This window comes from Pan paniscus, chromosome 21 (assembly GCF_029289425.2).
Source record: "Pan paniscus chromosome 21, NHGRI_mPanPan1-v2.0_pri, whole genome shotgun sequence".
Lineage (NCBI taxonomy): Eukaryota > Metazoa > Chordata > Mammalia > Primates > Hominidae > Pan > Pan paniscus.
The window spans coordinates 2,648,588-2,663,100 of NC_073270.2; the positions used below are offsets into that span (position 1 = coordinate 2,648,588).

Genomic DNA, 14,513 nt, shown 5'->3' on the forward strand with positions numbered 1-14,513 from the left:
AGGTCACAGATATGAATGGAAAAGTTTAGGAAGGAACAGACAAGGCAGAGGTCAGAAGGAGTAGGAAGGAGACAGGGTGGCTGATGAGAAACAGGAATGTAACAACTGTCAGGGGTAAAAAGCCAGATGCAGAACGTGATGAACACATGATCCCCTTGCCTCCTTTCTTCCTCGTTCAGTACACATTTATGTCAAAAAATCTGTCAGGTTGTACCTCAAACTTTTAATAGTGATGACTCTTGGAGGGTGAGATTTGGGAGAATGATGCTGACTTTAAAATTCTACTTTATATTTATAGACTTCTAGCTTATTTTATGACAAACATAAATATTAATTTTAACATGAAAGAAAAAGATAAAATTTAAAAATTTGAAGTAACCTTACCAGGAGCAGTATTTGAGCCCTGCTCCTTCGGGTGGGCTGAGACCTTCAGGTCATGGCTTTTGCTGACCGCTGGCTGCCCGTCATGCTCCACCTGGCAGGTGAGCTTCACATCATCCCTGTGGGCAGATACATTCACCAGGAGCCAGCTCATCCAGTTGTAGGTACCATCCTTGTTCTCTGTAAGGGTTGAGGCCGTTTCTGTCCGGGACACGTTTCCATTCTCCAACCAGGTCAGCTGTAGTCTCTGGGGGTAGAACTTCCTCACCTGGCAGGTGACATTCACCTGGTTCTCTGCCCTCACGGGCTGTTGAGTAACCTCCAAGGTGGGTGGAACTGAAACAGCACAGGGCAGAAGCTCTGACCTTGTGGCGCAGACAGATCGCAGGGAGGGCTCCATAACGTAGCTCCCCCACCACGGTGAGGGCATCACCAGGACAGTGCTAGGCATGCAGCAGGTGCTCAGACATTGAGGGTGCTCTTTGCATATGAATGAAATTACTAAGCACAACGGCCAGCACACAGTAGGTGCTCAAGGACTGGTAGCTCCTACTAGGCTAAGAATGAGGGAAATCTATAAGCACAACCCCGGCATGCAGTTGGAATGTTGTAACTGTAGCAAAATAAAGAAAATCACCAAGCACATAGAGGCTTAGCTCATAGTAGGTGCTCATTAACTGTGTTTGCGATCAGTGAAATAAATGAAACGGCTAGCACAGTCCTTGGCAGCTGGTGGGTGGTGTGGTCGCCCAGCCGCTGCCATTAAAATGTTAGTAAGTGGCTGGCACATCTAGGGGCATGGGAGGTGGGCAGTCAGGAATTTAGGTTCCAGGCATTTCAAGCCCTGGAGCAAGAGTAGAGCTGGATGAGTGGAGGGGGGTGGGGGGTGGGCTAGGCGGTCAGGTGTGGGCTTGGGCTGGGTGAGGGTCCTCTACCTCGGATGGTCTCAGACAAGTTGGCAGTCCCACGAAGAGGGTCCCCCTGCAAGGTGACGTGGGCCACCTCGCAGATGACTTGAGAGTGAACGTCCTCGCGGGTCAGCACCACCTTGGCTGTGCTGTGGATGCTGTAGGACACGTTCTCTCCTACGGGGTCCACGTTGGTCTGGAAGTCTGAGAGCTGATTCCCATTTTTGAACCATTTCAGGGTGATGTCTCTGGGTGAGAAGCCGTGGGACTCGCAGGTGAAGCTCGCTGTGTGCTGAGGTGTGGCCCTCGCCGCAGGGCCCGATACCACGGGGGCAGAGGGTTTGGCTACAAAAGGAGCATCGATAATCAGGAGACATTACTCAGATGACAATCACTAACGATAAGTGTGTGACACGTTAAGAACCTTCTGAGACATTATTTTTTATCCTTCCAATAATGTGGAAGGATTAATGAGGGCGGTGTCCTTATTCTCATTTTACAGAGCAGGATGCAAAGGTTGGGAGAGGTGAGGACCCATGTGAGGTCAAACAGTGTAGGGGCAGGGCCCAGAGGGAAGTCCAGGCCTGAGTTCAAAGTCCTCTCCACACAGGGAGACTTCCACCAATCTGGGCATAGGAACAAAATTACTGATTGGTCTCCCTCCATGTTATTAACTGGTCCTAGCTGGCTTCCCTCGGAGAGCTCACTAACCTCAGAGAGGGCATTTATAGAAGCCAATACAGGGATCAATGGCAAAGTGGCACCACCGTGAGAGCTGCAACCAGGCTGCTCAGCCCACGAGACGGGTGGGCTGACACACCCAGGTCCTCATCTGCAAAATAGGAGGACGGCGTTTCTACTTCCTGGGATGTCGCCAGGATTCAATGGGGCGATGGAAGCAGTTTTGCTCTGGATCAAACACAGAAGATGCTTCCCCCAAAAAACACAGATCTATCTTTAACCCAGACTTTACAGATACACAGAGGTCTCTCTTTAGGTCTTTATGAATTATCCCATATTTTTATTCTTTTCACAAATATTTCAGTCTGTTTTGTTTTTAATACTTTTTGCTGTATAACTGAATAATGCAAGTGTTTGGAAAGAGAAGGTTGGGGCATTACTCCACACTTTAAAAAGTAAAGCTGAGTGAGTGCTGCAGAGACAGGGGCTGTAAGTCTGCCTGGTGGGGATGAATCCTTGGCTCCCCAACCTGCTCACCACTCGGGTCTCCTCTCTGAGCCTCAGTGTCCTCATCTTTAAAGGAGGCAACAAATGGCTCCTCCCTCATAGCACTGGTTTTAAGGAGACTCTGGCACAACTGCTGGTCTCTGGCCTCCTCCCTGCCTCCCTCCTGTCTCATCAAGAGAATCATTTAGGCCCACAGCATGGCTAAGAGGGGTGAGCACCCTACTATGAGTTAGCCAATCTGAGTCACATGTGAGCCACTTACTGACTGTGATTGCCTGGGCTGGGGAGGCACCACCTGGAAACTTCTGTGTCTTTGCCTGTGATACCTGCACAATCAGGATAAAGCCACCTTCCCCACCTAAGTTCAAGGGTTGTGGGGAGCCCTGATTGCTACATCATGTAGGAGGGAAATTAGGCAATTTTCTCAAATATGAAGACACACATATCTTCTGACCTAGGAAAGTCACTTCCAGTTGGAATTTCCCATCTGAAGAGGGTGAAACATGTACAAGGTCATCCACTGAAGGATTGCTGTAGTAGCTCAAAGTTGGGAATAAATTACATGTCCATTGACAGAAGACTGTAAAATAAAATTTGATATTTCCTTTAATTGGAGTATTCTGCAGCTTTAGATAATGGAGCAAGCCTTTATGTCCGGATATGGAATCTCCATATGGAATGATAGGGTGTACGTTTGGGAGAAGTTTTCCAACCAGCAACGAGCTTTAGTGTCTGAATGTGAGGTGCATTCTGAACCTTTGGGAGACTGATGAAAAGAGAAATGCTGGCTACCTGACACGTGGTTCTGTTTGAGGAGCTTTTACTTAGCACCTATGATGCACCTGGCTCTTCTATGGAGACAGTGTCTAATACTGGTGAATGAAGGAGACTGTCTCGATTCAGATATGGATTCTGGGTCCAATTCTGTCACTAACTGGCCCTGTGACCAAGGACAAGGCCCCTGTCATGTCTTGGCTTCAGTCTCCCATCTGTAAAGGGGGTTGGGCCGGATGGTCTGAAGGTCCTTCCTGTGCTGACATTTCAGAATTCAGGAGTTAGGACAAAGCTCTTGGGCCTCTGGGAGGAAACCCCAGATAAGCATTGTTTCCGCCTTATATGGGAAACCCCTAAGTCACCCACATGTGGGACCTCTTTCCTGAGGTGAGGGACATTCTGAGATGATGAAGCTCTGCTCAGAGCCCATGGTAACTGTGTGACTCAGTCCCCAAATCGCAGAAGGGTTTCCCAAATGGACCCACAGCAAATGCCAAACTTACTGGCATCTCCTTCCACAAGGCCATCAGATTCAACAGTGAATCTGTGCCTCCCAGGAATCTTCCCCATGTGATGTTTCTGAAGATTAAATAAAGAAAAACACAATTTACCCTCTCCATGCCCTGGATGGATTTCTCCTCATTAGAAGGGAAGAGAATGTAAGCTTGGTGGGGAAGAGCTTTGGGCTGTTTCATTCACTGCTGTTTACACAGCATCTAGGGCAGAGCCTGGCACACAGTGGGGTCTCAGTGAGTGCCTGCTGCATAAAGAAGAGACTTGGCCACCCTGAGGGGGAAGCGTTCTCTGGAGGCAGAAGGCAAGGTCCAGTGCTGTGCCTGGACAAGTCACTCAAATTGTCAGTTCCCTCATCTGTGGAACCAAAGGGCTGGGTCAGCTTTGGAAACACAAGAGCTGTAGAGCCGCAGACTGGGGATGCCTTCTGTCCCATCATTTACAAGCCGTGGAGCCTCGAGTGACTGCCATGACATCTCCAAGCCTCAACTCATGTGATCTGGAGAAAGGGTGACATCAGTTCATGAAAGGGTGGCTGCTCAGCCACCACCACACCTGACTGTTGCTCTAAGAATGGATAATGTAATTATTGACTTATTGTCACACACTGGGGGATGAAGGAGGCCCACGCTGCACTCACCGCGCACAGACAGCTCAGTGCCTGCTCCAGACTTAAACTCCACGTCGTCAGGGCTCCCTTTCCGGAACTTCACACAGTAGTAGGTGCCGGCATCTGCTGGGGTGATGTTACTGATGCGGATGGAAAGGTCCATGTTGTTTCTCTTTGTGAGGTCTGAAACAGTTGTTACCCGGGGGAAGTGGCCTTCTTTTTGATTGTAGATTAATTCGCGGCTTGGTCCAGCTCCTCTGAACCACTGGGTGGGCCCCACAGGGATCAGGGAGGTCACAGTGCAGTGCAGAGTGGCCGTCTCTCCAGCTGCAACCAACACGGACTTCTCAGGCTGAGTCACCTGCAGCTCCTCCTCACCCAACACTCCTGGAAAGGAGCACAAAGCAATCATTTTTTCATCCTTACCTGATCCTCTGTGTTTCCTCAAGTGTTTATCAATGACTTTCATTGACTGGGTACACACCAAGAGCAGGCCTTGAGCTCAACACAGTGTGTATATTATCTCATTTAACCCTCAAAACAAGCCTATAACATATGACTGTATTACACGTAAAGACATGGAAGCACAGAGTTTCAGTTTTAAGGTAGCACTTTGGATTGAGGATATGGGGGGAGCTCCTGAACCCTCCTTGGAAGTGTCTGCTTTGGAAAATACATTATCCTCTGCTCTCTGGCCTCATAGGGTGTTGCACTTTCTGGACCATTGCATTGATCATACAAGGCCATATGACGTCTTTGGACCATTGAGTTGTGAGCAGAAGTGATGGGTATAATTTGTGGGCTGTATGTTCAACTGCAAGAGCACCTATGGATTAAGCTCTCTTTTCCACAGAGACCCACAAGACTCTGACAGTGTTTGCTCCATCAGCCTGAATGCATGAATGACCATTGTATGCAGAATCCTGACCCACACTGAACATTCAGCCTAAAATATAAATACAATATTGTTTTAAGCCCCTGGTGATTGCTCACCCACAGCTTAATCAGATTACATTAATTTCCTAATACTGATGTGACAAATTACCAAAATTTAGTGTCATAAAACAAAAGAAATTTATCATATTATAGTTGCAGAGGTCAGGAGTCCAAAATAATGCTACTGGGATACAACCAAGAAGTAATGACGAAAGAAAAATACACATCGGTAGAGAATAAAACAGTGGTGACTAGGGATGAAATTGGGGTAGGTGATGGGGAGATGTAGGTCAAAAAATACAAATTGCAGATGGTTGATAAAGAAGTCCAGAGCATGAAGGTTCAATATGAGGCCTCCAATTAAAAATGTTGTGTCGAATTCAGTATTTTTGTTAAAAGCATATTTTATGTGCTCTTGACATGCACACACGTGCAGGGTAACTATGGGAGATGCTGGGTGTGTCCAATTGCTTCACTAAATACATGTACATGAAAGCATCATGTTTTAAGCTTTACATGTACACATTTTTTAAAAAGCTGTTAGTAAAGCTATGTGTCTTCTGGAGGCTCTATTTTTTGCCTTTCCAAATTCTGGAAGCTGCCCACATTACTTTCTCACAGTTACATCTTCCCATCACTCTAACCTCTTGCTTGCATCTTCACATATCCTTCTCTAGGAATTAATCTCCTTCCTCCTTCTTGTAAGGACCTTTCTTATATATTGTGTCCACCCTGATGCTAGACCCAGATGTTAAAACCACTGTCTTAAAAATGTTTGAAATGGGGCTGGGCACGGTGGCTCACGCCTTTAATCCCAGCACTTTGGGAGGCTGAGGCGGGCAGATCACCTAAGATCGGGAGTTCGAGACCAGCCTGTCCAACATGGAGAAACCCTCATTTCTATGAAATACAAAATTAGTCCGGCATGGTGATGCACGCCTGTAACCCCAGCTACTTGGGAGGCTGAGGCTGGAAAATTGCTTGAACCTGGGAGGCAGAGGTTGTGGTGAGCCGAGATCACACCATTGCACTCCAGCATGGGCAAAAAGAACAAAATGCCATCTCAAACAAACAAACAAACAAAGAAAAAAAAGTTTGAAGTGGTAAAGGAAACAATGGACAAAAAACTAAAACCACAGGATTATACATGCATTAACAAAATAAGAATATCAAGAAATTAAAATTACAAAAAGAAATCAAATGGAAACATAGGAGTTGAAAGTACAATAAATAGAGTTCACTAGGGGGATTCCCCAACACGTGTGAGCTGGTAGAAAAACATCAGAAAACTGGAAGATGGGATAATTGAAATTATTGGACTGAGGTATGGATGAAAAAAGAAATAAAGAGAATAGAATCTAAGGGAATTGTGGGACATTATCAAATGGATCAAAATAACATTATTAGAGTCCCAGGGGAATAAAAGGGGAAGAAAGGAGCAGAAGATTATTTGAAGACATAATGGCCAAAATGTCTGCAAACTTGATAAAATACATAAATCTAGAAATTTAAGATGCAGAGGAAATGCAAATTTAACTCAAGGATAAGCTCAGAGATCCACAATAATACAAATCATAATCGAACTCTTGAAAAACCAAAGTCAAAGAGAGAATTCTGAAAGCAGCAAGAGAGAAGTGATTTCTTACATTCAAGGGACCCTCAATAAGACTTATCAACTGAGTTCTTTTCAGAAGCATTGGAGGCCAGAAGACAGCGGGATGATATGTTTAAAATGCTGAAAGTGGGAAAAACCTGTCAACCATGAATTCTATACCTGGGAAGACGACTGTTCTTCAAACATGAGGGAGAAATTCAGATATTCTCAGATAAATAAAAGCAAAGAGAGTCCATTACCACTAAACCTTATGTATAAAAAATGCTAAAGGGAGTGCTTCAGGTGGAAATGAAAGGATGCTACATGGCAATTAAAAGTTGTATGAAGAAATAAAGATGTCCAGTTATATGTACATTTTTAAAAATTCACATTTTCCTGATGCCTCAATATCCCACAAACAAGCTGTGAGCACCCTAAATACATGACGAGGTAACCAGTGGGACAATGCTGGTCCCTGCCGCAATTCCTCTTCTTGTTCTCCTCTACTGTGACCTAGTGACACTGAAACACTCTAGTAAAACGCATCATGCTTTTTCTTTGTGTCCTCCACCATGACTCCCGGTAAAGGTAATTGCTTCACATTTCTCTTGCTTTCCCATCTGCTTGGTTGAGCCTACTCCCTGGCGCTCCTCCCACATGGCTTCCTGTGTGGCATGCCCTACCCCTTCTCTAACACCTGTGAATAGAATAAATCATTCCATTGCATGTGCCTCTCTACATGAACTTTTCATGGCCATGTTAGAGTGATCCTTTAAGACTCAACCAGCAGGACTTACTATACCATTTTCAACACTAATGGCAATGAGCATAGAATCATTCTAAACCGGGGTGGAAAGTTCCTAGGAGACACTCTTTGACTGTTCTTGCCTTACTGATTTGCTACTCTGATTGGCTACTTTAATTTGAGAAGGCTTTTTACCCTGTTGGCTTTCTTGTGCTGTGCTGTGTACAGCTCTGTGTTGCCTTTTGGAGTGCTATCAAGACTCTCTATGCTAAGGTGTAGATCCTTTTCCAATATCAATAATGACATCCACCTTTCTTCAAGGGCACAGGATGACATAACATTGATAACAACTTTTTCAAAGGAGATTCAAGTGATACACATATTAATGTCACATAATCCAGCACCTCTAAGTTGTTTTGGGGTGCCAGTGGCAACGTATTCTTCATTTACAAATTTTACTTATAAATTAAAATCAACAAGCACTCCTGTTAGTGTCTTCAAATAAACAAGCTAAAAGCAGAGATTTTGGCAATGTCTTTCATGCGTCTTGAAGTCTCTAAACCACTCACAATGACCATACATTTTCCCCAGGGCCTTTGATGCAAATATAATGCCCCTCTCGGCCTTTGCTATACTCCATTATAACAATGAATTTCTGGTTATCTGTTGGGCTCTCCCTGCTTCCAGATCTGGGGAGCATACTCTCCTGTTGTAATCATTAACCATAAATTGTCCCAAAGCCAGGCTCTGCTTATCTGAAATGGAGCCCACTGGAATCTAAACTTCCATGAAAACACAAAACTAAGATCACTGCCAGGTAGAGCGGCACACCTTTCTGTTAACAGTTGGCATTATTATTACTGGGTTTGTTGATGCAATAATCCTCAACCAAACACTAGCTGAGTTCAGCAGCATATTAGAAGGAATATACACAATGAGCAAGTGGTATTTATTCCTGGAATACAAGAATGTTTCGATATACAAATGACAAACAATGTAATACACTATATTTATAGAAGAAAGAGAAGAAACACATGATTATCTCATTTGATGCAAAACAGCATTTGAGAAATGTGGACATCTTTTTGTGACAAAATACATCACTAATAGGAATTTATGAAAACTTCTATAAGATTATAAAAGTTATATACACATACCTTATTTTATTTTCACTTATGACTGACTAATTTACTATTTAATTTACCTATTTATCATGAATATTGATTACTGTCATTATTACGACATTATTGGAAAAAGAAATCAGTAAGACAATCTTATTTATGATTACTATCAAAAAAGCTAAAATAGCGAGAAACAAATTTAATGAAGGACATGAAAGAACTCCACACAAAAAACTGTAAAGCCCTGATGAAAAAAAACATAGAAGGCAAATAATGGAAAGATATTCATGCTTGTGGATTAGATAATTACTTTTGTTAAAAGTGTACATACTACCCAGAGAGATCTAAAGATTCAATTCATTATTAGTAAAATTTTAATGACATTTTCCTCAGAAATGGACAAAACAATCCTCAAGTTCACATTAGCCATAGAAAATTGTGAATAGATCAATAGCAAAGACTTGGAACCAATCCAAATGTCCAACAATGATATACTGGATTAAGAAAATTTGGCACATATACACCATGGAATACTATGCAGCCATAAAAAATGATGAGTTCGTGTCCTTTGTAGGGACATGGATGAAATTGGAAATCATCATTCTCAGTAAACTATCGCAAGGACAAAAAACCAAACACCGCATGTTCTCACTCATAGGTGGGAATTGAACAATGAGAGCACGTGGACACAGGAAGGGGAACATCACACTCTGGGGACTGTTGTGGGGTGGGGGGAGGGGGGAGGGATAGCATTAGGAGATATACCTAATGCTAAATGACGAGATAATGGGTGCAGCACACCAGCATGGCACATGTATACATATGTAACTAACCTGCACATTGTGCACATGTATCCTAAAACTTCAAGTATAATAATAATTAAAAAAAGAAAATTGTGAATAGAAAAGGCAATCTTGAGCAAAAAGACTGGAGGCATCACACTGCCTGATTTCAAAATTTACTACAGTGCCATAGTAATCAAAACAGCATGGCACTGGCATAAAAATAGACACATAGACCAATGGATCAGACCAGAGTGCCCCATAATAAACTCACACATCAACACTCAATTGACTTTTGATGAAATGTCAAGAAGACACAATGGGGAAGGTCAATCTCTTCAAAATGTGGTGTTGGGAAACCTGGATATTCATGTTTAGAGGAATGAATTAGAACTTCATCTCACATGACATACAAAAATCAACTCAAAACGTATTAAAGTCTTAAATGTAAGATCTGAAACTGTTAAAGTACTAGAATAAAAGTGCCATGACATTGGTGTGGGCGATGAATTTTCAGATATGAGTTCCAAAGCACAGGCAACAAAAGAAAAATAGACAAATGGCAAATTACAAATAGACAAATTACAAAAAACTAAAAAGCTTCTACACAGCCAAGGAAGCAATCAACAGAGTGAAAAGACAACCAGCAGAATGGAAGAAGATGCTTGCTAGCCATACATCTGATGAAAAGTCAATATACAAAATATGTAAGGAAGTGAAACAACTCAATAATAAGAAAATGATCCAACTAAAACATGGGCCAAAGATCTTAAATGCCAATTCTCAAAAGAAGACATTAAAATGGCCAGCAGACCTATAAAAATACTCACCTTACTATTCATCTGATAAATGCGAATTAAAACCACAGTGAGCTATCATCTCACACTTGTTAGAGTGGCTATTATAAAAAAGATGATAACTAGTTTTGGAGAGGATGTGGAGAAAAGGGAATTCTTGCACATAGTGGGAATGCAATTTAACAGAGTCATTAGCAAAAACAGGATGGAGACGTCTCAAATAATTAAAAATAGAACTATCATATGATCTGGCAATCTCACCACTGCGCATATATCCAAAGGAAATGACATCAGCATGTCACAAAGATGTCTGCACTCCCATGTCCATTGCAGCATTATTTACCATAGCCAGGATATTGAATCAACCAAGGCGTCCATCAGTAGATAAACGGAGAAAGAAAATGTGGCATATACACAATGGAATTCTAATCAGCTTGACCAAAGAAGGAAATCCTGTCATTTCCAACAACATAAATGATCCTGGAAGATATTATGCTAAGTAAAAAAAGCCAGGCACAGAGAGACAAATACTGCATAATGTCCCTCATATGTGGAATTTTAAAATGTTGAACTCATAGAAGCAGACAGTAGAATAGTGGTTGCCAGGCACTAGGCAGGGGGTGCATCTGGGAAGATATTGGTCAAAGGATACAAAATTTCAATTTAGTTAGGAAAAATTAGTTCCGCAAATCTATTGCATAATATGGAGTCTATAGTTCATAACACGATTTGTATTCTCAAAAATTGTTGAAAGCAGATTTTAAGAGATCTCACCACAAAAATGATAAATATAGAAGGCAGTGCATATGTTAATTGGCTCAAATTAGTCATTCTGAAGTGTACACATATTTCATTAATATGCTATACATGATAAGTATATATAGTTTTGTGAACTAAAAATACAATAATGTGTTAAAAATTTCATTGACATTAGAAACTTGGAGAAACAATTATAAAAAATGAAATCTCCTGTGTGTGCATGTACACTTACTTATATGCACACACACATATTGTACACACATTTGCAAATACATATACACACACATATATGTATATGTACACACACATATAGATACACACGTTCATAAATATATATCAAAGTGTGTCCTATTGTGACAGTATATAAGTTTGTTTTGTGTGTTAAATATGATTACAACACACGTTAAAATCTCAGTAAAATATTTGGCCCATAGAACGCATCCAACACATTATTTAGAAATTTAGAAGTACATCCAACACAGTTGTAACTCTGGTTATTGCTAACCAGTGTGGTAGGTAATAATTAATTCTATGTTTACTTCCCTGCGTTTTCTAATATTTCTGCTAGTAGTATAACATGACTAAAAGAATGAACTCTGGAGCCGGTTGACCTGGACTTGAATCCCAGCTGCTCCACTGACTGAGGTAGGCAACAATGAATGGACAAGTGACTCCCTCTGCCCGGCTCCTTGTTTGGAAAGAGGGGATAATAGTTGTAGCTTACACACAGGGATGTTGTGAGGATCAGTGGAGATAAAACAGGCAAAATGATAATAACTGTGTCTACATGGTAGGAAGAGCTCAATTGTTAAACTCTTACTGCTGTCATTTGGGTACAGTGTATGTGTAAGAAAAATAATTTGAAAAGTGAGACCCCTGCCCTCTAGGGCCTGTGAGGTGACATCACAGCAGGGCCCAGTGGGGAATTGAGAGGCTGCTGTGCCCAGCCCTGTGGTTCTGGGGTCAGCAGGGCTCTCCCAACTGCACCAGGAAAGGCTCTACAGTCCTGCCTGTCTTGGGGAAGGGTTAAGAAATTATCCATAGGACAGTTAAGAGAACCAAGGGAGGTTGCAGTACCTGTTATGGGCTGAATGTGTCCCACAAAATGCATGTGTTGAAGCTCTAATCCCCAGCACCTCTGAATGTTACAGTTTGGGAGACAGGGTCTTTAAGAAGTAATTTAGTTAAATGAGGTCATTGGGGTGGGCCTTAATCCAACATGACTGATATTCTCATAAGAGGAGGAGGTGAGGACACAGACACACACAGAGGAAGATCATGTGTTTAAGACACAGAGAGAAAATGGCCCTGTATAAGCCAAGGAGAGAGACTGCAGTAGAAACTAACCCTGCCAACACCTTGATCTTGGACTTCAGCCTCCCTAACTGCAAGGAAGTAAATGTCTGTAGTTTTAGCCACCCAGCCTGCAGTACTTTGTTATGGAAGCCCTAGGAAAGGAATATAGGACCCAGTAAGCAGCAAATGTGGAACTTCTTAAAGAGGAAGAGGTCACAGAGAAATGGGTGGTAAGAATCAGGTCACAGGGGCGGGAGGAGCATGGGGGAACAGAGGACAAAGTGAGAGCACCCTTAGTTAGGACGGTGGCTGAACATTCCCAGGACACACTGCACCACGGGCCATCTCAAATGAGCACCATTACAGACTTCACCTCCTCAGAGTGGTGAAGAGAGAGGGCTGGGCCTGGAGCCACATAACCCTGTTAGGCTGTCTCTGAGCTCACTCTGTGACCTTGGGCATTTCACTTGGCCTAGGGCCTCAGAACTGGTAAGGATTTAAATAATGATTCTTCTCTGCTTTGTCAATTGAAATATTATCAAAATGTAAGTAATTGTTGTGGTGGTGGTTGAATCGTCCTGTGGTTCAATGCCTCTGGTAGCCAGCTGCAGATCCACAGAGAAAGCACCCAGCTCCCTGATTTTCTGCTCTCAGTCAAGCCCTAATCCTTGGCCTTTCTTGGAAGCACTTGTCATTGTCTGGAATCCCTGAAAGTCCAGGGACAGGCCGTGGCTCAGTGAGCAGGGAAAAAGATTTTAACTGAAGGCAATGCTCACCTGTGAGTCCCAGCAGTAGAGTCAGCAGCAGGAAAGGACCAGGAAGGTGGGGCCAGGAGGCTGGGACGGGCATTCTGGAGACCTCAGGAGCCTGCTCTGTCCAAACGTCTGTGCTGGGAAGATTGCAGAGTCTGCTCTGAGGAGAGAAGACAAGCCCTGCCTCCCTCAGTTCAAGAGGAAGTGGATGTGATGGAGTGAGGCAGTAACCTGCTTCTGGATTGTGAGATAGAAATCAGGCACAGCAAGCAGCTACAATGCAAGCAGTTACGCATGCTCCATTTCAGGAGAATCAGACAGGCTTAGCAGAAATAATGCTTCCTTCCCACCTGGGGTCTGTACTCCTTCCATGGCTCCTATCCCCATCTTTATGTCTTCTTGGAGACTTGCCATTTGGTGCTCTTAAGCCAAGAAGGACCTGTGGTTATGAAATGTTTCCTAAACTCTCCATCTCAAGCTCTTAGGATGTGGCTGGCTTGTGGTCTCATTCTGCACCAGCCACAACCAAGTACTACTCATTTGGGGACAGGAGGAGGGATCACAGGACCTGCTCAATGTTGGAGAGAAACCAGGTCTGCTCTTGAAATGTTTCCCTATTCCAAACTTTTATCAGTAAAACTGGCAAAACTTAGCCCAAATTCAGTCTCATGTGGCCCGTAGCACTTTCATGTGCCTGCACCCAGGAGAAGGAATTATTTCCTGACTTCTTCCAGGAGAGGAAGTGGGGTTAGGGTAATAAAGATCTGTTTTGTGGGGTGAGGTGGGAATTATGGGTTATGGAAAGGGGATACGATTATGATGGGGGAGAATATGGAGGGCAGATTCCTAGAGCAGTCACATCCATTTCAATACTCTTTGCTCTGCACACAGAACACCTATTCCATTCACCACTGTGTTCAGATGGGAACTGAGGAGGGATGGAGAATAAATACCCCGACCAAGAGGGTCTGCTAAGGAGTCGGGGAAGTTACTGGGCCTGCCTAGGTTCAGTTTTGCCTTCTAAACTTGGGATAATAAGTCTCACTGCCATGTTTTAGTGGACATCAAAGGAGATAATGACTATACATGCCTGAGACTCAGTAGGTCATTATTGATACTCATGGTGCCAGGTGAAGAGAGGAACTCAAAATATTGCTTTTAAACAGATTCCTACCACATGCCGAGTTTCCCACCAGGGGCCTTCTCCCAGCTTCCCACAAGCTGGGACCGAGCCTATATGGTGTAGTTGGACTACCCCTGCCAATCTGAGATCAGTTGCTCCCTCTGGATCCTCTGCACCTGCTTCTTGTCAATCTGTAGATGAATTCCTTTTCTTACAATATCCAGCTGTGTGACT

General features: G+C 43.2%; 1 protein-coding gene across 6 annotated transcripts in view; it reads right to left on the reverse strand.

Annotated features, from left to right (window-relative positions):
- LOC100990170 (signal-regulatory protein beta-1) overlaps positions 1–14,513 on the reverse strand; it is a 29,045-nt gene that overhangs the window by 6,091 nt on the left and 8,441 nt on the right. For all 6 annotated transcript variants that reach the window (XR_010110980.1, XM_008974738.5, XM_057300813.1 and 3 more), the window contains 4 exons: positions 13,181–13,316; positions 4,405–4,761; positions 1,317–1,634; positions 385–717 (listed from right to left, as the gene is read on the reverse strand). Coding sequence is in view for 5 of the 6 variants with exons in the window: in XM_008974738.5 (XP_008972986.3) it covers positions 385–717; positions 1,317–1,634; positions 4,405–4,761; positions 13,181–13,253 (1,081 nt within the window). In the remaining variant the exon portion in view is untranslated. Of the gene's footprint in view, positions 1–384; positions 718–1,316; positions 1,635–4,404; positions 4,762–13,180; positions 13,317–14,513 lie in introns of those variants that run through there.